This window comes from Ahaetulla prasina, chromosome 3 (genome assembly GCF_028640845.1).
Source record: "Ahaetulla prasina isolate Xishuangbanna chromosome 3, ASM2864084v1, whole genome shotgun sequence".
NCBI lineage: Eukaryota > Metazoa > Chordata > Lepidosauria > Squamata > Colubridae > Ahaetulla > Ahaetulla prasina.
Window position 1 is genome coordinate 175,880,453 of NC_080541.1, and position 24,651 is coordinate 175,905,103.

General features: G+C 37.1%; 1 protein-coding gene across 4 annotated transcripts in view; it reads right to left on the reverse strand.

Annotated features, from left to right (window-relative positions):
- Window positions 1–430: 430 nt before the first annotated feature.
- Window positions 431–24,651, reverse strand: part of LOC131195264 (E3 ubiquitin-protein ligase RNF220) — a 78,393-nt gene continuing 54,172 nt past the window's right edge. For all 4 annotated transcript variants that reach the window (XM_058177042.1, XM_058177040.1, XM_058177041.1 and 1 more), the window contains 3 exons: window positions 19,205–19,313; window positions 17,685–17,759; window positions 431–3,544 (listed from right to left, as the gene is read on the reverse strand). In XM_058177042.1, coding sequence (XP_058033025.1) covers window positions 3,473–3,544; window positions 17,685–17,759; window positions 19,205–19,313 — 256 coding nt within the window. In that variant the 3' untranslated portion in view covers window positions 431–3,472. The remainder of the gene's footprint in view (window positions 3,545–17,684; window positions 17,760–19,204; window positions 19,314–24,651) is intronic.

A 24,651-nucleotide genomic window follows, 5' to 3' on the forward strand; every position in this document is an offset into this window, starting at 1 on the left:
CAATTAATTGAAAGCAGAAACGGGGACTAATAGGCATTTGATATTGATTGTGTAAGAAAGGACTTACAAGGATGTACAATTACTGATTATGACTTAACAGTGACTATATGCGAGAGGGAGAGCCAGTTGGTTGTAGTGGTTAAACCAAGTTATGACCCAGGAGACTTGATTCTAGACTCGCCTTAGGCACAAAACCAGCTGGGTGTCCTTGCGCCAATCACTTTCTCAGCCTCAGGAAGCAAGCAATGGCAAACCACTTCTAAAAAACCTTCCCAAGAAAATTGAAGGGATTCATCCAGGTGGTTGCCAGGAATCAACACTGACTTAAAGACACAAATGCACACACAAATTCCAAGAGAAGTACCTGATCTTGAAACTGACTAAGAGATAAAACTAACAAGCAAGTAGAAGACTGGAAGCACAACTTGGAAGCTTTTATATTCATTTAATTAATGTCAATGTAGTTTACAAACGGGAATGACAAGTACCTTTTTATAGAATATACATCGACACACAATCATTGACACAACTTTAATACCACCTTGTGCAGCTGGGAATCTTTGGGCAAAGACAGTTCATTTATTTTCAAGCTCATTGAGGGAAAGAAGGGAGCACCTAGAGTTCTGCAAAATGTACCTTCTCCAGAGAAGGAAATTAACGAGTTAGGTTTTTTGCATCTGTCTTAACATGTTTCACTGCTCTCCTTACTCCTCAAGAAATAAAAATGTAGGGTCAGATTTAGGTTTAAAAATAAATGCTAATAGTTATATGTGGTTTTACATATATTCATTTGGCTTAGAATTAGTCCACAGGACCAGAAAAAGCTCTTTATTCCCAGTGCCAACTTGCTGGAACATCAAGGATGAACTTTTTCAGTTTATTGTCTAACAGATCAGGGAGAAGAGTAACCCTGCACTTAATGTCCCACCAAAGACTGTTTGATTGTATTGGGCAAGCAGGTTTTTGAGCGACACATGGTATCATCCCCATTACAATAGATTTAGGAAGGTATAAGTGCTATACAGTTGTGGAATCTTGCGCCCAAACAAATAGTATTTGAGATGCTTTATGGCTCTTGTAAACTTGTTGCACCTTTAGGATGCCAGATCAATATTTGCTTGAACCAATTGCCCCCCCCCCTTCCTACCCACCTCCAACAACTAATATGAGCTACAAATCAGCCTTCAATATGTTGCTTAACTGTTACATCGTTTTTGACAGAGACACACTGGTTCAGATAGTTTTGGGTATTCTGGAGCTCAGAATTACCTAAGGATAAAATATAATTCTCCATAAGACAATTGTTATGTATATGGGGATGAAACTGTGTCATAAGAGGCTGACTGACAACAGATGTCTTCAACTTGCATTCAGTGCATACTCAGTTTGACTCAATAGGAATAAAGAATCCTGGACTGGGAAAAAAATCTTGTGGTCTAATCAGTATCATGCCAAAGGTGTTCCCAGTAAGCATGATAATCTAGCCAGATGTTTTAGTGCAATCATGTCCTTCTGAGGCTTAAATCCACAAATATAGTATAAGATGGAATTAATGAAAAAAGCAAAAAAGTTATTTAGTAGACCCAGGGCCATAGTTCCATTAATTTTCACGCTGTAACCCCAGTTTAAATAGTGATTTATAGGCTTATTTGCCTGTCAGCATCAAGCAGGCTGATAACTTCCTCTCAGAATTTATAACAACTTTGTAAAGTGTTCCCTGAATGGACTACAAAATGGCATGTTTGGCGGTGCATGCAAAAACTGTAAGGTTTTTTTAAAAGTAAGGCAGGTAGTGGCTCACAGGGTTATTTTCAAAATGCAGAACAAAGGGCTAAGAAAATGTTTCTGTAAGGAATTCTGAGGAAATGAATGGAATCTAAATTAATCTGATTTTGAACAAACCCAGATTACATTCCACCATTACCAGAGTCCAAGCAGAAGTGACAAAAGAAGGAAGCAAAACTGGCACATACCTATTTCCTTTTCAAAATGAAACATGAACATCTGAAAATTAGATGAAACAGGTGTTAAGAAAAATATTCCAGAGTAGAACAGACTGCCAGTAGCAGGACCTGGGAACTTGTCAAAGCAGAATGCTAAAGATTCTGCCACAGGTATGATAGAACGTTGCGTGTTTTTCTGCATTTATTTTGGGGCCCTGTTCAAATTTAATCCTTATAAGCTTGCAGGTTGATGAATACAATTACATTTGGACAAAAGATAGCTTTAGCTTTCACAAGACTAATTGGCCTGAACACAGCTACGCTAACAATTCCATCTGTAATAGACAAAGACTACTGTTTTCTGCTTCGTGTAAGTGCCTATCAGAGTTTACCACTAATGATGTCCATTGTTACTAAGGCAGTTGCAACACTCCCAGATGGCACCCCTAGACCCAAAAATTAAAACATGGCTGAAACATCATATGATTGCCAAAACTTTACAAGATTTCAGACATGTTTTTTTTAAAAAAAAATACTTTGGTGCCTGTGCCATAGAGGGCTGCGTAAGAATGTTTATTGCCTGAAAAGTCTACTGACACCTGCTATGACTTTTCTCACAGGCAATGGGGTAAGCTTGCACATTTGTTTTCCCAAGTGAAAAAATGGAAAAGGGTTTCAGTGAAGGAAGTATTTTATATAAATAGCCCATTTAACTGTAACAAATGAAGGAAAACCTGTTTTTTTCTATTTTCCCCAGAAGTCATGTAAGTTATGGCCGAAACTACGAATTGTTAATTTCATATCTGAATGAGGAAATATACACCACAGAACATTAAACCATTTATATTATATATATGTATAATATATATTTATATAATTTTTTTAAACTAATGACTTTAATGCAAAAACTCTGCAGAACCAAGAAAAATATGGGTTTAATGTTCTCTGCTTATTTTTTCTCTTCTTCTTTTTTTTTAAAAAAGTCACCCCCTGCCCCGGAAAAAATAAAAAGGAAAACATTAGTATGTAACGTTGGAGTCTATCCCATTTATACACAACATTGTAAACATATAGTCTATATTACATGTGCTTCATTCTGCCTTTGTGGATGTGAAGGTATAAGTTTTTTCTTTTATTAAAAAAATCCACTAGAACACCACAAATAAAAAGAGGGTGGGAAGGAGACTGCAGATTACAGGCTCGGACATTTCCTGCAGTGGAAGATCCAGCACCTTCTCATGCTTCCCTGAAAGGTCTTGCGCGTTGTCCACGACAGAACCCCAACTCTTGGAGAAATGGGGCAGACGTGGAACAGCAGTTTGTAAAAAAGGAAAAACAAATCACAATAAGGATTCTGGTTTGGCCTTCTTGTGGAGTGGGCAGCACCAGTGACAGGTTTGGAAGCAGAGGCATCGTGCAGCTCCCTTAGCCTCTAGTCCACTTTTGGAGTCCTTAACTTCAAGTGTCTGTGTTGCTGCCACTCCTTTTCCCTTGTCCCCATAGTTCAAGCATCTCAGCAGCCATCTTTTTCATAAGTAAATGCGCCTGAGGTCCCCTGGTGAGGTGATGGTATTGCACTGAGGGCACAACTTCTTGGCACCCTGTGAAGGATTAAGAGAAGAGTTATGAAACACAAGGATGATACCTCAGTCATATCGTAACACAAGAAGAACTAAAAGGAAGTAGTTAGAAATGGTAAACTGCATCCAACCATTACAGGAAACAGGCTGTAAATGGTAACCTCTATAAATACTATACAACTCAAAACTAAATCCTTCTGAGATGCTATGCATGCAAGAAACCTCTCAAACATTGCACAGCTGAAAGGGTAAAAAATTCTCTCCAAATTCAGAGACCAGTTATAAGAATGCTTATTTGAGGTTGTTTCTGCCAAAGACAGCAATACCAGGTATTAGAGCTGAGTGTGTATTTACTTTTTCAACAGAAGAAAATGGTATATCTGTTTAATTTTTGTTGAACAAATAATTGCAAAGTCAAGTTTTCCAGGTTTTTTTATTCAATTAACATTAGCTTTAGCTTTGTATGCAGTTTGAATGAAGATAAAATTGTGATTACATCCACATAGTTTAAATAAAGAAAAAGAATCTTCAGTGAGGCATACTTTTTCTCACAATAGTGAATCATTTGTCAATTAATCTGACGGATTAATTCTAAATCTCAGAATTAGAATAAAAGTATCTGAGTTATCAGCCTATTGTTAGGTATGCTAGAAAGCAGGCGAGAAAATGAAGACAACAATAATAGCAAATATTCCCCAGCAAAATTAATGGGGGTGGTGGTGGTAGCTATACAAGTTCCCAGCTGATATAGATGATGGTCTCAAATAGGCTTGTAGAAATGTCACATCTTTGGGTCCAATAGACAAAACTGGCTTGGATAAAGTGGGACCCTCGACAAGTGAAGTTTTTCCTCCTGGCAGAAAATATCCCCTACCATATCTTCACACCAGGCAACAACACCCGAATTTGAACAAGTACTTTTAGAAACCAAGAAGAATCTGACGGGTAGTTGAAATTTCTCTCAGAATCTTTTACAATTTTTGCCTTTACAGCAGGGGTGTCCAAACTTGGTCCCTTTAAGACTTGTGGACTTCAACTCCCAGAGTCCCTCAGCCAGCAAAGCTGGCTGAGGAACTCTGGGAATTGAAGTCCACAAGTCTTAAAGGGACCAAGTTTGGACACCCCTGCTTTACAGTGTCTTAGGAGCTCTCATCTTCTGTAATTCTCTCGCATACAATATGTAATATGAACACACACACAAACATATGTGCTGGATTATGCTCTTAATGCAGTCATTTTTCTACAAACAGAAGAGTTCCCACCAGCAGAACAGGACAACAGCTAAGCTTTGGGATACCTGATGGTGCAAAGGGAAAAGGGAATCAAGAAAAAAAATTCTGCCTCCCTATCTAACAATAAGCGATATAATCGGGAATGGAGTATAGGAAAGTTAACACTCTGAATGCATTCCTAGAAGAATATTTAAAGTCCTAGCTAAATTTAGATATAGAAGACACATTCTCAAATGCTTATTCGGTGGATTTATCTTGCACAAAAATCTACTGCAGCCAAATCTCTAAATGATTTAAAGACATATTATATTCTAAAAATACTAGTAATACAAATGCTTGTATGCAACTACACAAGATTGAGTAATGAAATAAGATTTTTTTAAAAAAACGTTTAATGTGAATAACATTCTGAGAACAGACAGCCTTTCTGAGCCAGAGTTGAATACAGAATTATAAGACCTCTCAATTATAGCCAAGAAAAAAGGCTGGTACAATATATTGTTCATTTGAAAACTTGCTGAGCTATTTTCAATTTAAATATTCTCAATTCCACATGAAACACTCTATACAAGACTCAGACACATGCACTGACACAGAGTCAATGAAAAAAGATTTCCTTTCCAATTCCCATGTAGCTCACTTGCCAGTTGTGATTATTAAACTTTTATTGAAATAAAAACAGCAAAATAATATGCCACACCTGTTTAATGGATGAATGAATATATGAATAAACACCCCCCAAACACAACATAACGTAACCCCCCCCAAAAAAAAATCAGAAATGTTCTACTCCTTTCATCATGACCCATGGAAAAGTCTTGATGAGTAACAGAAGCATATGATGAGTGAAGGCCACTTCAGGCTTTCCATTATAAATTTAAGTTTTGCAGGTTTTATAAAACGTGGCTGTAAAATGTAGCTCCAGGGTAAAGCACAGCACCAAAAAGAAATAATTAAGAGAAGTTTTTTGTTTACCTCATACATTCTTAATTAAAATTTGGCAGATATTGATTCTGAAAGTTGATTAATCGTTTTGAGGAGTTCAAAAAATAATGAGTACAGCCCACTTTTAAAGTCATTACTTCTCACAGAATATCAGAAGAACACTGCCTTGACAAAAGAGCAGGGAATTTTGCTTTAAATTTTAAAATGTGAAAGCTGAACAGAGTCCAAATTAGAGCAGAGCAGAGCAGAGCAGAGCAGAGCAGAGCAGAGCAGAGCAGAGCAGAGCAGAGCAGGCCAAGTGTGATCAGACACCCAAGGAATTTGTCTCTGGTGCATAAGCTCACAGTATACATATGAACAGTAAGTAATAGGTTGTCTAGAAAAGAAGAAAGTTGCCATTACAGATTATTTAGATAAAAGCTGATCTGCACCAACTGCAAGAGAAGTATGTGGTCAGCAAATGTGCGTTTGGTAAAAACAGTTTTAAACATATTAAACTGTAAAAAAGTATATTGGTTAAAAGATTCTGAAATGAGCATTTTCATGTTCCTAATATATGAGCAATGCTATTCACCCCAAATGCACAGGGTGCATGGAAGAGAGATGCAAAGAAAGAAGGAAGGATTTCAAGTAAGCTAAGTGGCAACATAATTTAATATATTTATCAAAGTGAAGATAAACACTAGGTATTTTCTATCCTTTTGAATTGATCAGCAAATCTCAACATTTTAAGAATGCTATCAGTGCCATCATAAATTGATCACCATGGAAGAATGCCCATTTACAAACTGGAACCAGTCATGAGAGTTGGTAGTTTTAAAAGATACAGGAAAGCAAACTGAAGAAATTAAAGATAACTTGTCCCAAATACAAGATAAACAGGGAGTTGAACTTTATAACACAAAATGATTCCTTTTAAAGTGTAATTTTTGATTTCACAGAAAGACAATGAGGAAAAAAAGTTTCATTGTAAATATGTAGTAAAGGTAACACCTGAATTTTAACACAAATCTTTAAAATTTCAATTATTTTCTTATTCAAAATGATGCTCACTTAGCCTCAAAACCCATACTCTCAGTAGAGAAGATCCATTCCCTTAAGTTAAAGCTCTTTTTTTCACTAGAGATTCGTTGATATTTTCATCATCTTGACCCATGAAAATGAATCATTAAATTTTATTATGACTTCACTAATTTCCATCCTTCCACCCTATCAGCCTCAGCCTAGACTTAATTACAAAAAAATCTTACTTCAGTGATGTCACTATAAAACCACACAATGAACTCATAAACATTATTTTATACAGGGAACCTATAGAAAGTCATACATGCCATTAGCTCCCACCTAAGAACACATCACCTAAACATTTCTGTTTCTATGCTATGACCACATTTGTTCTGAATCACTTGACAGAGTTGCTCAACTGATGAAATGAATCCCAGCATTTAGAAGACTGAATTATTCACTCAACCAAAACAATAGACAAATCAATACAACCAGATCAATTCCCAGGAAAGATCTATACAACTGGTTGTCACCTACACCTCACAGCTAAAACCACTCAAAACACATTATTAAGCTACAGTCCATACTAAACAAATGACATTATACTTTTTCAGGCAATCTATGACAAGCCTATACTTGCATACAACCACCCAAAATATACCCATATACTCATAAGTAGGAAAGAACAACAGAACAATGATACCACATAAGAACCAGATCCTTCAATAAACCCAGATGTCTATTCTGCCCTCAAATTGTACGCCCCAACAAGTATACACATAAGATTATAGCTGCCTTCACATACTCATCCTCCAAAGTGATATGTATACCATCACCGGCAAGCAATGCCCTTCTGGATTCCACATAGGACAAACAGGACAAGCTTTGCACAAAAGAATTAGTGGATACAAGTTTGACATTAGAATTCAAAGCAAGGATAAAGTAACATCAGTGCATTGTAATTTCCCAGGACATTCCATTGTAATTTCAAAGTGACTGTTTTGGAAAAGTGGGACTTTAACAGCACCATTAAATGAGAAACTATTGAACTCATATTTCAAAAGGTTTCACACAATCTCAGAAGGTCTCAACAAACACAATGGGTTTCTAACACATTACAGTTGTTGACTCATAAGATAAATGTAAAGTGTAAACTCTATCTGCATAACCTAACCTATCTATCTTACCTACCGTTCCTCCTCTACCTTATTCCAATTTAAATCTTACATGGCATAGGACCGGGTTACTTACGGGACCGCCTACTGCCACCGATAACCTTCCATCGACCTGTGCGCTCTCACAGGGAGGGCCTCCTCAGGGTGCTGTCGGTCAAACAATGTTGACTGGCAGCCCCCAGGGGGAGGGCCTTCTCTGTGGGGGCTCCTGCCCTCTGGAATGAGCTGCCTCTGGGGCTTCGTCAACTCCCCGATCTCCGGACCTTTCACCGCAAGCTGAAGACTTTCTTGTTCCATCGGGCAGGGCTAGCTTAACTGTAGTTTTTAATGGGGTTTTTATTTTTATTTTTTGGCCATTAATTGAATTAGTTTTTTATATTGTTTTTAAATTTGTATTATATGTGTCTTTTAACTGGCTGTTAACCGCCCTGAGTCCTTCAGGAGAAGGGCGGTATACAAATCAAATAAATAAATAAATAAATAAATAAATAAATAACATTACATTACATTACATTACATTACATTAGTCTATCCATTCAATGCTGCTGCTCCCAAAAACTTGTAACTTTTCATAAAATTTGTTAGAAAAGCTCCTATCAGACTCCTGATTTTTTTGCTATTATAGACTAATCTGGCTGCCCCCCTTCAATCCTCTTAGTTACTTAGTTCTACCCTGTTTTCCCCAAAATAAGACATCCCGATAATAAGCCCAATCGGGCTTTTGAGCATATGGCAATAAAGCCAAGCCCTTATTACAGGGTTCAAAAAAATATAAGATAGGGTCTTATTTTTGGGGAAACATGGTATCTTTGGAATTGTTACTCTCAAGATAAATGTCTTCTGGGATTACCACTCTGAAACTCTCTTCTTCGTCACCTGTACTCAAGACCAAAACTGTCCCTAATGATTTGTCTCATTTCTTTATTTAGGTCTGTCTTCCACTTCATCTTTTCAATTAATCCTCATTGGCCTCATTGTGTGGTTTTCATTCCTACTGCAGTGTTACATTGCCTCTGTTCCCAATATTTCCTTTTATTTGGCAGTGACACATGGGTCAATAGCAATCTTCTGAGAGAAGAGATAACTCAGGAGGCACTCAGGAGCCTTTATTTGCTCACCATCTCTACTTTCTAATAATATTTGAGTTCACTTGGCCCAAAAACCATTTGGAGAAGAAAACAATGAGGTAGTCAGATTGGTTGATAATACTTTTCAAAGTAGCTAAAAACCAAAGAAGAGAGTGAAGATCTCCAAAAGGATCTCTCTAAAATTGGATGAATGATCAAGCAAACTGCAAATGCAATTTAGTATTAATAAGCATACTGTGTCCAGGTTGTCCTCAACATATGATTGCAATGGAGTCTGGAATTAAAAGTTGTAAGTTACTGCCGTGGCAAGTTGAGATATCACATGACCGGATTCGAACTTACAACCATTTTTATGATGGTCATTAAACAAATCCACTTTCAGCAATGTACATTTCTCCCCCAGAATTGGAAGTAAATGCCAGAAACTGGCAAAAACTGAAACAAACAGTGATCACATGATGACAGGACGCTACAAATGGCCATAAAGATGAAGTCCCCAAAATACAATCATGTGTCCACAGAGGTATGTGTAGCCACTGTAATTCCAAAAAAGGGTTTTGTCTGTTGTAATTTTGATTGGCTGTTTAAGTGACCAGCTGTATTCCATGGCAGGAGCTATTAGAAAAGGAACCGGGTATAAAAATACCAACTTTTTTGTATGATATCATTATAAAATGTGTATGATAGGTGGGCATCTGAGATATTTCTTTTTTGTATTTTATCTTAATCAGTGTATATTTTCAGAAGATAGATAAAATGATGTTCTCAGTATCTGGAATTATGGATGATTTTCTTTAAACAACTTGTCACTTTCCAGACAGTACCCTATTTAAGAATCAAACAAAGCATTTATAAGGGGGTCCTTGGTGCTCTCTGAGCTTGGTTGTTTTCTTGCAAAAGTTTCATTACCCAAACTAGGTAACATCATCAGTGCTGTTGATGTTACCTGTTTTGCATAATGAAATATCTGCAAAAAAACCCCAACCAAACTCAAGAGAGCACCAAAGACCTCTCATTTCAACCCTGAGTTACAAATATTCTTCTTTATTTATTTAGTTAGTTATTTAGTTTGAACTCCTAGCTTAGCAATTTGGTTGCAAACGTTTCATCACCATTCGAGGAGACATCATCAGTGCATTTTTAATTGTGCTCATCTGTCAGAACACAGCTCTTTAAATACCTTTTTATGAGATGCAAATTAGTCTGAACGTTGTTTGTTCGGATATTTCTGAGTCATGATCTGATTTCAGACTGTTTGATTGGCTGACTCTTGTTGCTGGGCTGTAAAGTATTGTCTGTGTGTTGCAGATTAGGATTAGAGTTGTTATGTGGATGCTTCTGAGTCATGGTTTGGTTTCGGCTTGTTTGAAGGTTTGCATGGCTGGCTGTTGTTACTGAGATGTGGTCCAATTTCTTGTGAGCTGATGGGTTTTTAATTTTGTTGCTGCATATTGGGGTGCTACCATTGGGATCATGGTTGATGCAGTTCTCAGCGATTGATAGACTGGGTCGATGTTAGTGTATCTATTTATTTATTGGTGGAAAACCAGACTTCAAGGAATTCCCTTTCTCTCCTTGATTTCATCTGGGTTACAACTGTAGTCCCGGTTAGATCAAATTTGTGACCTTCTGAATCTTCAGGGACTGACATGAGGGATAGTCCGGTGATATCTTTTGATAGCCAAGAAGTGTTTGTGCAGTCTTGCTTGATAGCTTTCTTCCTTTTTGTCCAAACCAACAGCCTAATTACCAACCCAAGCTACTAATATTCAAACACATTTCATTCTCCTTTATTGGCAAGGTATTTTTAATTCTAATAGCCTTCATTTTCTGATTCTTCCTGACCACTGTAGCGGCTTCAAATAAATCCTTTTCATTTCACGTGTCCATGACCAAAGCCTTTTTCTTGGAGAATCTGGGCATTTTATTCATTAATATTGTCATCCAAATTAATCTGCAAGTGATGCTTCCACTGTTACAATGCTACAATTCTCAATTTTAAATTTTTTTATCCAAACTACCCTGTTTTCCCCCCAAATAAGACATCCCCTGATAATAAGCCCAAACAGGCTTTTGAGCACATGGTAATAAGGCCAGAAATGTATTAACAAGGGAGATCAGAGCAGCAAAAAGAAGCTACTCTGAAAAGCTAAAGAATCCGTTCTCAACAAATGAACCAGCAAACATGTGAAAAACTCTTAAAAATATCACCGGCTACAGCAAACCTCCTTTCCAGGCTGAAGGAAATCAACAACTGGCAGATGACCTGAACGTGTTTTATTGCAGGTTTGAAAGGAAGCTACAGCCACCTATCTCCACAACCCCCATCTCAGACACACCAAAAACAGCCAAGCCTCCTACAACTGACCCCATCCCATTGGGTTCACAACTCCTAGTGATCACAGAAAAGGAAGTGCAAGACCAATTTCACAGACAAAAGCCAGGAAAAGCTCCAGGCCCAGGCAAGATAACTCCTTCTTTCTTAAAAGTCTGTGCTGACCAATTGGCCCCCATCTTCACCCATATCTTCAATAAATCACTACAGATGTGGTATGTTCCTTCTTGCTTCAAACGCTCTACTATCATCCCAGTGCCAAAGAAGCTCACCATCAAGGAACTGAATGACTACAGACCAGTTGCTCTAACATCTGTAGTCATGGAAACCTTTGAAAGGCTAGTGCTGTCCCACTTGAAAACCATCACGGATCCACTGTTAGATCCCTTGCAATTTGCATACCGAGCAAATAGATTAACAGATGATGCTGGTAATATTGCTCTGCACTATATCCTACAACATCTTGAATCTCCAAAGACCTATGCAAGGGTCCTCTTTGTAGATTTTAGCTCAGCATTCAATACCATCATTCCAGACACTCTTCTAACTAAGCCAAACCAGCTACAGCTACCTGAACAGACTTGTAAGTGGATCACAAGCTTCCTTACAAACAGGAAGCAGCAGGTGAAGCTAAGCAGAATCACACCAGATACCTATACAATTAGCACAGGGCCCCCCCAAGGCTGTGTGCTCTCCCTACTTCTCTTCTCTCTGTATACCAATGACTGCATCTCTAATGATCCATCTGTTAAACTACTGAAGTTCGCAGATGATACAACAGTGATCGGTCTCATTTGAGACAATGATGAATCTGCATACAGACGGGAGGTTGAACGACTAGGCTCATGGTGCGACCAGAACAATCTGGAACTGAACACACTCAAAACCGTAGAAATGGTGGTAGATTTTAGAAGAAACCCATCCATACTTCCACCTCTCACAATACTAGACAACACAGTATCAACAGTAGAAACCTTCAAATTTCTAGGTTCTACCATATCGCAAGATCTAAAATGGACAGCTAACATCAAAAACATCATCGAAAAAGGACAACAAAGAATGTTCTTTCTTTACCAACTCAGAAAGCTCTAACTGCCCAAGGAGCTACTGATCCAGTTCTACAGAGGAATTATTGAGTCTGTCATCTGCACCTCTATAACTGTCTGGTTTCGTTCTGAAACCCAACAAGACAGACACAGACTTCAGAGAATAATTAGAACTGCAGAAAAAACAATTGCTACCAACCTACCTTCCATTGAAGCACCTCTATACTGCACGAATCAAAAAGAGGGCTGTGAAAATATTTACAGACCCCTCACCTTCTGGACATAAACTGTTTCAACTCCTACCCTCAAAACGACGCTATAGAGCACGGCACACCAGAACAACTAGACACAAGAACAGTTTTTCCCCAAACGCCATCACTCTGCTAAACAAATAATTCCCTCAACACTGTCAAACTATTTACTAAATCTGCACTACTATTAATCTTCTCATCGTTCCCATCACCCAGCTCCTTCCACTTATGACTGTAACTTTGTTGCTTGTATCCTTACGATTTATACTGTAATTGATTGTTTCCTGATTGCTTATTTGTAGCCTATGACTATCATTAAGTGTTGTATCATTAAGTGTTAAATTTGTACCCTATGACTATCATTAAGTGTTGTAAGTGTTGTACGTTGATGAAGGTATCTTTTATTTATGTACACTGAGAGTATATGCACCAAGACAAATTCCTTGTGTGTCCAATCACACTTGGCCAATAAAAAAAAATCTTATGTATCTATCTTACTTCAGGGTTCCAAAAAATATAAGACAGGGTCTTATTTTTGGGGAAACACGGTACAAAATATATGAAGAATTTAAGGAAGATAAGACCATCCAATTACTTCATTGTGTGCTGAAATTTTACATTTTCAGGAGGTTTCTTACTGAAGTAATGGATAGCAGTGGCATGATATAGAATCTGTGCCAACTGTAATGTCAAGTTAAGGGCATGTGCTGAATGAACTGTATCACTAACATGTAATTTTTTTAAAGTTGATGCAAATCCTAAGCAGGAAGTCTGCTGGAATTTGGTGAAGCTTGATTTACAACTTCTATACAAATGCCACTTTCTACAAATGGGGAATACCAATGCCGCTTCTGTCCCAAATACTTCTATATCCTGCTTTTGAAATAGAGGATACAACTGATTATGGGGAATGGGGATAACTAGTAAACAATTATAGAATTAGGTTCAGTGTATTATCTTCTTATTCTGAACCAGACGTTACCAGACTAGGTAACATCATCAACAGGATTAGTGTATAATTATTACCATGTAAATAATAACAGATCTGTTGTATTCCATAGAAAAGAAAAAGTAATGCAGCTAAATATTATTGTACTTGTTGAAGTGAAATTGATATTTAAGGGAAGTTACTTCATGCATTTAACATCTGATGCCAGAAAATCAAACCCCCATCCAGAACCATAGTAATTCCTATTAGACAAAAACTAAGGATAACAAATGCTTGAAATTAGCATGCATCAGTGAATACTTTGTGTTTGTTTCCCAACAGTAACTTAAATTTTGGGAGCCCTATCCAATTTCTGTGAATGTTATGTCCACTTTGCTTTCTACTTTCTTTACTATGCTACACCGTCATCCAAGCAAACATTTAGCTCGTCATAAAACTAAAAGATGAAAGTTAAATTTTCCCTAACAGTGAAAGACTGGCAGATGTCCAGAAGTGTTGAAGAGTGCCAAGCTCACTATTCCAGTCTCTTTTCCCCCTTTAACTTTTACCAAGTGCAACAAATTATTGCACAACAAAGGAAATATGCTTCCCTTCTAGAGCACATTTTTTCACATGTACAAATAGGATTGTACATTTTCCTAACCAAGAGGAAAATCGATTCCCAGAGCAAGGTAACATATGACCATTTTTAAATCAACCTACCCTGCCTCTGCCCACTGTTCCTCAATTGTGTTAAGAACTAACTACAAGCGTCTTTTCTGTATCCAAAATAAAAGGAGATACTTTAATTACAAGAAAGCAATATGGTGCATATGCTGTACACCATCACATTCATAAAGAAAAGGAGGAGGGAAGGGCAGCTTTAACAAGATTACACACATTGACTTTGATCAAGACACAGCAGCATGAAGGCATCCTGGGCTTTTTATTGCTGTCTTCAGGCTACATTTTAATAGTTACATTAGAAACATATGAACACAGGCAGAAAGAGTGATTTTTTTTTTAAAGTGAGTAAGAGAACAGCGCTTGCCTTACAAAATGTTTCCTGCAATATCTTGTCGGCTATGAGGAGAAAGCGAGGGCTGAGGAGTAGGTGAGTAGCTACATCTCCATTCCACAGCTTAATTCCTTATTTTGAATGCTAGGCCACAAATAATGTTATAAAGCACCACATTCTTCTCTCATCCCCACCCCCCAAAGAAACAGTAATAGAGCTGAATTTATTTCTAATCAGCAAGAGCCTAACTAGAATCAATCTTGAACAATAAATTCAGAGTAAAATATAGGTATTCCAATTGGTATCCTTTAATAGTATCATCTTAAGGATATACATATTATGTATATACCAATGCTTTACTTAAATAAATGCAAAATGTATAGGTAGAAATGGTATTATACTATTATATCAGAAGTTCCCAAGTTCTTGGTTCACATGTGTGGACATGCGCATCCACAGACATGCACAAATGGGCATATGCACAAATGCACTGACATGCACTGACATGCACATGCATGGACATGCATGCACACACATGCGCACATGCGCAGCAGAGACCCGAAGACCAGCTGGCCGGCAGGAGGCAGGGCATCCCAACACTGGCAGAGCGGCAAGAGGTAAGATCTTTTTCTTTCGTGAGCTTCTATTTCGTCGTTTGCAGGAAAACAGAAGCTCATGAAAGAAATGCCACGGAGATTGACCTGGGGCAATGGCGCGCTGCCATCAGAGAGGGCTCTGCATGCGACCTCTGGCACGTGTGCCATAGGTTCGCCATCATGGATCTATAAAGTATATGCATTTCAAAACTTTTTTGCTTGCATCTATATTTTCATCTATATGCTATACCAATAAACTTAGTTTACAAAAATACAGCTCAATTGAGACAGCACAATTTATCATATGGTTTCATTAGTTGAGTTAATTGGTCAGTTTATTTTGAATTGAATCAATGGAGCATATCATTTTTCTCATAAAATAATCCTGGCAAATTTTAAATCAAGATGAGAGAATTTATTTTTCCTTGTTTCATGATGATAAAAGGAAATTATTCTTAAAAAATCAAGAGAGAGACATTACACATTTGAGACTCACAATTTTAGTTTTGCATTCAATATCTCTGTTGAAATTTATTTGCAGAACCTACAAGACTATGTTTCTATCTCATATACATTTCACTGTGTTAGTGTTTGGGATCATTTCTACAAAGACAACAAATCACTGCCAAAGTATGACATGAAGTTTTTTTTAAAGGAAAGTATATTAATTCCTCAGCCAAGCCACTACTATATTGAAGACTGCTTTCTTTTGAAACATATTTGCTCCATAAATGTAAAACCCTTATGGATAGTCAGTACTAAATTTAATATAGTGAAAGAGCATGGGCAATAAAATACTATTTTCAAGTCCTAGCAGGAAAAAAAAAAAAGAATTGTTGCATTTGCAGGTATTCTAGTTTAATAAGCTATCTTGTGGATAGGCTTGAATAATGGATGCAACAAGACCAATTACTCCTATTTTATTTAGAACTCAGTTTGCAAAAACAAGTAAAAAAACAAGGGGATGTGCACAAGTGTTTTAGGTACACCAGATGTGGCATGATATCTCAAGGGCCACATTTCCACAGTATGTGGGATATAGGGTTGCTTTGGCAGACAGAAATAAAGTAGGAGCCATTGGCCAGATTTCTGGGATTCAGAGGTTGTAAAGGGCAGGATGGATGCTTAAGCCTTAAAATACTCAAGGTACCAATTTCACAAATAAAACTTGTACAGCAGGACTAAAAATCTGAAAGGAAGAACCCATTCCCCACTATTCTGTCAGAGCCGAAGAAGTTTCTTAGATGAGAAGCTAAACGTCCTCAAAGAAAAAACAAGAAGCCCAGCTGCCTCCAGAAAAAGCACCTTGGGACAACCATGACCTGGATGACTGAGAATCTCTACAGACTGACAGGAAGAAATTACTTGCACATTTTTCACTCTTATAGTAAAAAATATTTCATTCATATTTTCTCATATTTAATTGAATATCAATTATGAATTCTACTACCTGTAATTGAAAATCTCCCCTGCACTACATTAACTGTATGCCCAACACTCATTGAAGAAGAACAGCCTACCCTGCAAAGCCAATTTAAAGAAGCTTTCTACAAAAGGATTGAGAAATGGAAAGATGGATAATAAAAGCATGATAGCACAATCAAAACTAATGGGCTATGTCTCAAGGGAACAGAGATCCCTAAGAGTCTCAGGGCCAGTTACTTGCAGGATCAACTCTCCCTGAGAATATCTGCCAGTCCTACTGCATTAGACAGGGTAGCTGCGCTCCAGGTCCTCTCCTTTAAATGTTGCCATCTGATACGACCTTGGAGGCTTGCTTTCTTGGTGGCCATCCCAGCCCTTTGGAATACCTTCCCACTTGAAGTAGCGGGATGGCTACTCTTTCAGCCTCTTGGAGGGCTGTGAAGACCTGACTCTTCCTCCAAGCACTGGACTACGAGGAGAGTTGAGATGTAGGATGTTTGGTCTGGCACCTTGGGGGGAAGGGTACATTTGTTTTTAACTATGTTTAATGGATTCTTGTGAGCCACCTACAATCATTCTATGTAATAGGCAGCCATATACGTTTTTTAAAATAAAATACAATAAAAAAGAAAATAAAGTTAAAAAAAGTATCCTCCCAGCCTTTTAGAAACAAAATAAAATGCTTCTCCAACCACCTCTGAGGGTTCAAAGATACAAATAGAAAGAGTAGAAAAATCCACTGATTAGACAGAAAATCTGTATGCTCTAAAACTGTTGGTACATGCACCAGAGATGGAACTCAGTAGTCGTCTAGGTGAGACATAAGATAAACAACTGAACCTTTAATCATACTTTTAAAATTTGTTGTTAAATCTCTCTCTGTCTCTCTCTCTCTCTCTCTCCATCTCAAAATGTCTGTGAACAAGCAAAGGTCATTCTTGAAAAATAAGTGAACTATTTGTTTCTATTATGATAGGAACCCATCAAATGCAAAAGAAGGTAACACTAAGAATGACTGCCATAGAGGCATAGTATTTTGAAGAGGATTTTCATGTAATTTCAACTAGGAAAAAAAGGATCTAATTTAAGCTACCCCCTAAGAAACTAAGAGACTTACCAGAGTCCGCAGCCAGCATTCCTCACAGTGCACATGCCAGCACTGGATGGAGGTCAGGGGCATTGTATAAGAGTCCTATAGAAAGAAAGTAAAGTTTTTTTTTTAATTTACTTTTATATCCCGCCCTTCTCCGAAGACTCAGGGCGGCTTACAGTGTGTAAGGCAATAGTCTCATTCTATTTGTATATTTACAAAGTCAACTTATTGCCACCCCAACAATCTGGGTCCTCATTTTACCTACCTTATAAAGGATGGAAGGCTGAATCAACCTTGGACCTGGTGGGATTCGAGCCTGCAGTAATTGCAGGCTGCTGTGTTTTAATAACAGGCTATCTTACAGCCTGAGCCACCACGGCCCTTACTGCATCACATACTATAACATTATGGAAATTGCTGATTGAATCTGGAATTATGCAGGGCAGGGCAGGATGCAGTGGGGGCAACGTATTTCTAAATTTTATTTTCTCATTTGACCTCCAAACCATTGCTTGATTTTACATGTATTTGTGAACTGATGCACATTTGTAAATATAAAATGCAAATAAAATGCAAAATATATACCTTTGATCATACCCCAAAGAGAACATAGGCACAGTATAGTGCTGCATGTTTACATGTAGGTTAGGAACAAATTAAAGAAGACTTTTAACTTTCAATTGTGAAAAATGGAGAAAAATCAACTGACCTTATTGATTAATCATTGAACAGATTAATTTCACATTAAGATACCACAATTCTCTTTAACAAATACTTATAGCAAACTCTTGTTACTATCACTCAAATACACATATCCATCAAATATAATATATGCTTGGTGTCTAGAGAGATGAAGGTAAATGTTAAAAGACACATGCCATTGGGGAGATGTGGGGAGATAATAGTTTCCATGCAGACTTAATTGTACTCTGCGTCATAGGAAAAGATATTTCCTAAAATAAAGCTATAGAATATAGCTTAGAATGAAATACCCCTAAAATAAAAATCTGAGTTGTAAAACTGCACGATGTGTAAAAAGTGATATTAACATCTGCAGACTCTGATCCACTAGAGGGAGCTTCAACACTTCAAAATAATAAGCACAATCAGGGGCTCTTTATTTACAGCCTTTCCCAGCTCCTGCTCTCCAAACGTTGTGATGTGAACTCCCATAATCCACATCCACCACGATCAAGGACTCTTTTAAATAATTTTGTAAATGGTCTGCATTTAAGCCTTCACGGGTTTTGGAATGAGCAAGTTACATGTTGCAAATCAGGAAGAAAAACATAAATATATGTTCTACAAATCAACAGTGATATAGTTTATAAAAGCAAAGCCCATACATTAGGAAAAAGTAATGTCGTGCTATAACAGATACGCTGATCCTAACTTCAAAGAAAGAAAAAAGGTGCTTTTCTCCAGAGTCAAGCAATAGTGGATAATGCTGCAATGCATTCTATCAACGGTGCCATTTTGCGACAGCCAAGGTAGAGGTATAGTGTCATTTCCTCATTCATGACCAGAACTGGCAAACTACTCACCATGCAAATGAGACATTTATAGCGGTCCCCACGGGAGAGCTGCCTTTCTAATTCACGAACGCGAGCCTTTAGCGCCTCAAATGTTGTCACTGCAGAGTCTTCTGTAATCCTAAAATAGATGACAAAGTCAGGGCTGGCTGAGTTCTTAGAAACATTTCGCTGATTTCATTATGTGCCAAGTGCAGTAGGCAAACCACATAGAGTTAGGGTACATCTTGGCTCTTAAGAAGTGATTAAACAGATAGAATCAAATCAGCTTATAGAGTATGTAGGCTTGAGAATCAGTTGAAACAGCCAACACTGGAGAAGATTTAACGGCAAAGGTCAAGGAGCAAAGAAGACAATATATGAACTCGTGGGCAAATATTGTACTGTACTCTATGTTGGGGAAAGTTGGAAGAAGAATACTAATAAATTTCGTATGATGTTTCCTTTTTGCCAAGCTGATGCTAATTTGACATTAAAAGCAGAACCCTTAATGCAAGTGAACACTTCACAAAAAGTGGTATCATATCCACATGCAGAGGAATTTTCTCAAAGTTCTGATTTTCCCACAAGCATTAAAAAGGATTGTTTCATATATAAGTACCAAGCACTTTCTTGCAATAGCTAATCAATGGAATGCTAAACGATCAGAGCATATTTCTAAAAAGAACTTTTACTTCATAAAAAAAGAGAAGGAAACTTATCTACCAGAGGGTAAATCCATGTGCTGCAAATATATTAGGTTAAAAGATTGAGAGGGAATCAGCCATTATCTAATACATTAATAAATCTAACTCTGTCATGGTTGAGAGGAGCAAGTAATCCAAAACAAGGATTTCTTATAAGTTTGCATAAGGAGTGGGGATGCAATTCTTTAGGCTCATCCTTACTATGCCTATAGAGTTTCAACTTACTGCAGAAATGTAGGGTAAGTTTGCTCTAACCAACTAGTTTAAGTAAAAACACATATTTAGCATATATACCTTTTACTTTGGTAAGTTTATTTTATCTCCTAATATTTGGCTCCTGTTTACTATAGTAACTGCTGCAGCTGAATGGGACACTAAAGGGACAGATGTGCCCTACTGAAGTTATCCTAAGAGCAAAGTGTCTCAGCAAAGAGAGCTCACTTTGCTGGAATAAATTATATATTACGTTCTCCTTCAATAAGTAATTGGTAAAAGTTACTGACAATACAGTGTTTATTTTATGGAAGCCTTCCATTGAGGACCTGTATACTGCACAAATCAAGAAGAGGGCCGTGAAAATATTTACAGATCCCTCACATCCAGGACATAAACTGTTTCAACTCCTACCGTCAAAACGACGCTATAGAGCACTGCACACCAGAACAACTAGACACAAGAACAGTTTTTTCCCGAAGGCCATCACTCTGCTAAACAATTAATTCCCTCAACACTGTCAAACTATTTACTAAATCTGCACTACTATTAATCTTCTCATCGTTCCCATCACCAATCTCTTTCCATTTATGACTGTATGACTGTAACTTTGTTGCTGGCAATCCTTATGATTTATATTGATATATTGACCATCACTTGTGTTGTAAATGTTGTACCTTGATGAACATATCTTTTATTTTAAGTACATTGAGAGCATATGCACCAAGACAAATTCCTTGTGTGTCCAATCACACTTGGCCAATAAAATTCTATTCTACTCTACTCTACTCTACTCTATTCTATTTTTATCATGGATTTATTCTATACAACACTCATGGGTTATTTTAATGATACCGCAATATAGAAGATTCACAAATAAATAAATGAAAACTGATAGAAAGTTAAGCTGGGTAGCATCTTCAATATGAAGTCCTGCCAAAAGAAACTGAAGCTTGGAAAGGAAGAAGCAGGCAGTAATAGAAAAAGGCTTGTTTATAGGAATCCTAACAGTCCAACTCTCACTGGACAATTTCCGGAAGTCTCTCAGATGATCACTCTTGTCCAGTAATAAACGAATGAATCAGAAGGCTAAATAGAAGCATATGCAACACCATTCAGTGTCTGTCTGATACAATGGTCAATCAATAGCAGGACTGTAGATCAGGGTGCTAGTTAGCTGGAAAATTACTGCAGTGCTGTGTGCATCATGCTGGAGGGATCCTGGACAATCAATGAAGGAAGTATTGATTTAGTTATTATCACTTCATATGCTTCAGACATTGTTAAATATACATTTATTAAGGAAGGGATATAGGAAGACTGAACAATATAACCCGCTCTTCCAACTTAGCCAGAATGCAACCTAGTAATAAAACATGTCCAATTCCAATCCCTTGTAGAAATATATTACAATTTTGCCACTCCTGTATAATTGCAGCTCTAGCAGCTGAGGGGTGGTCAAATGAAGGCAGACCATTTACAAGGGAGAAGTGGTTGGATATTCGCTTTCATCCCAATTTTGCTTCAGAATTCAGAATGCTTTCAAAATAAATTTCCCCTCAAGTTTATTTGAAGAGAATACAAATTCCCTTCCTCCTCATAAATAGTCACATCATACATAATATTTCATAAATTTTATAGTCCCGCTGTTTATATATGCCTTGTAAAATATATTTAGAATTGATTATATGCAAGACAAATAAAATTTCATGGACTATATTCAACACCTGATCTCTTTATTCTTTCCATCTTTAAACATAATCCATTTTTTCGGTTTTTATAGGTCTGAGACTTCAAACAAATTCAGGGCTTCTTATACATTTTTCATAAGAACATGAATTCCCTCCCTGTTAACTACTTCATCTTGGAATTATCTGGTGATGAACATGTGCATAAAAATGAGATTCCCCAAAATAAATTGTGTTTTCTATAAATACAGAAATAAATGCAATCTTTGTTAGGTCGCTTTTTCTAAGGGAAAACATGTACAAATACAAAGAAACAACAAAACTAAAGAAAAAAAATGACATATAAAATTATATGGCAACCTAATAATTAATGATTGTAATTCAGAACTAGCAAAATGATCTGAATAAATCTGAGTGCACAGGAAAATATACCTATGAAAAGTGCAAGTCTTAAATTATTTCCAGAATTGGCATGGATTTTTCATACTTTAATATAAAACTACACTAGACTGATTTTGTGCAATTAAAAAAATTCAGTTATGCATTTTATCACTACATTCAAGATAGTCTATACTGAGTAGTGTTCTAAAATATTATCACATTTAAATTGATTAATTAAAAAGAAAAACCATCCCATTTTCTTTCAACCAGCATATTAAAAGGCAGCAACTGATAAAGGATTTAAAAGTACAAACATCTTTAAAGAACTTCAAGTGTTCTTTCTCCCATATCCAGCCTTTATCCCCTAAATACTGTGTCTAATTATATTTCTGAAATACCAATTCTTGTTCCGTGGCTACATATTGTTGCATGAAATGCAGTTATGTTCTTTTAAAAACTTCTACTGCAGAGATCACATACACTATCAATATTAGGTAAGTCTGACAATTTCTTCACTTATAGAACCAGAGCTTTTTATCCTTAAAACCTGCTAATGTGCAAAATAAATTTTCGATTATAGTTTTCTTATAACCCCCAAAAAATCACCTTGATGATTTCAGTAGCCCAGTAACAAACCACTTTATATTGCATCTATTTCAATGGTTCCACTTACTAGATACCATATAAAGTATATAATTGTGAGACTACAATATGTTTTGGCATTTAGTAAGGAAAAATATAAAAAAAGCAGGTCTTGTGGTTAACCAAACAGAAAACGTGCAGAAAATGTGTAAAAATCATATTTGAGACAAAGTTGTAATAAAATGTGGGTATAGGTGGAAGTTTCAGGGCAGTTTTAAGAGAACACAACATAATCAAACCGGAGATGAAAGCATTAAAAAGCTTGCACTATCAAGACCCTGTATCAATGTCAGTAGCAACAGCAGAATATGTAAAATGAAAGCTTTATCCAATTTGGATTCTTTTCACTGGCAGTCATGCAGTTTTGTATAGTAACAAAAGCAGCTCAAGTATCACACTGACTAGCTCACTCCTACCAGCCAAAACATTTACATCTTACAATAACCTTTCACTTTTAACTGGTTAACTAAATGCAATGTAGATGATACTGCTCCAGTTCAGGCAGCAGCAAGAAAACAAGCCAGGTCAGGCCATGCAGAAGAAATCTCTTTCAGCACTCAAAGAGTTATATGGTAGCTTTACCCTGAAAGAGGGTAATTAACGGATCTATCAAACCTGCTAAAGTGGAACACTTCACCTTTGGGGTTGCATATTCTGCCCAGTATTAGGAACTTATACATGTAAAATATACATCTATTTCTGTTAGTTTGGAATTGCAACTATACTTAGGTATCACATAGGGCTTACAGAATCATTGCGGCAGATGGGAGACTGGTCATAGCTAATGTAGTAATCCAATCACAAATTACATAGAATATTCAGTGAACAACCGAGACAGAATAGGGTTATGTTTATAGGCCCAATATATAGATTACCCTATTCATCTGGAATTGAAACAGAATGGCAGAATACTTTTTAAAAATCACTTAATATAGAAGTTAGCTTTCCCATTCGACACAAGAATGTCTACCGCTTGGTATCTTGGTAAGCTATCCTTGACAAAAGGCTGATTTGGAATCTTGTGAAGGAATGCTGCCTCTGTTGACGAACTGGCAAGAATTCTAATGTTGAAGATGGGTATCCTTCCATCTTGATTAATGTACTCTTTCTAGGAACATATATTCAGAATTCTGTTCACCTATAATTATAATAGTGGATTATTCTGGCGACGTGCCCTAGCTCCTGGTTGCCAAGTTATGAATAATGCAGTGTTCCACGGCCTAATTTCCATGTTCTCAGCTGAAACTTTGGAAAATGCTGCATGCAAGGGTGAGTATCTGCAAAGCAGAGGCCCTCTGTGCCACAAGAGCCTCTATTTTTATACTTGCTTGCACAACTTGTTAATGCTACCAGCTGCTTGCCAAGTTTGGAGTTATCTGTTGACTAATTTAATCTTCATGCAAAGCAAAAGTGTTGAGTTGCTCAACCCACAGAGGAATTATTCTTCTTCCACTTGCATGCTCTATCACAGTGCCATGGCAGGAAAGCTTACTGTCACAAGAAAGCATTCTAAGCTGCATTTAGCCAGGCCCCGGTAAAGATTCCCCAAGGAATTGCTCTACAGAAAGATTCATTATGCTGTTTTCACACCCCTATCCCTTCACTAACATGGAGTTTCAGAATGTCGCTGCAGGAGCAAGAGAATGAGTCTAGGAGTTGGCACCCAGCCTTCTCTACTTCCGAACTTACATACCAGGCCTGAATCAAACTGCACACAGATGGCACAAACAATCAATGCAAAGTGTAAAAAGCTTTTGAGTCAGCATGATTAGAGTAATGGATGGGGTTGCCAAGTTTAGTAGCTGAGATAAATTTTTAAAATTTTATTTTAAAAGGGAATGGAAGAACT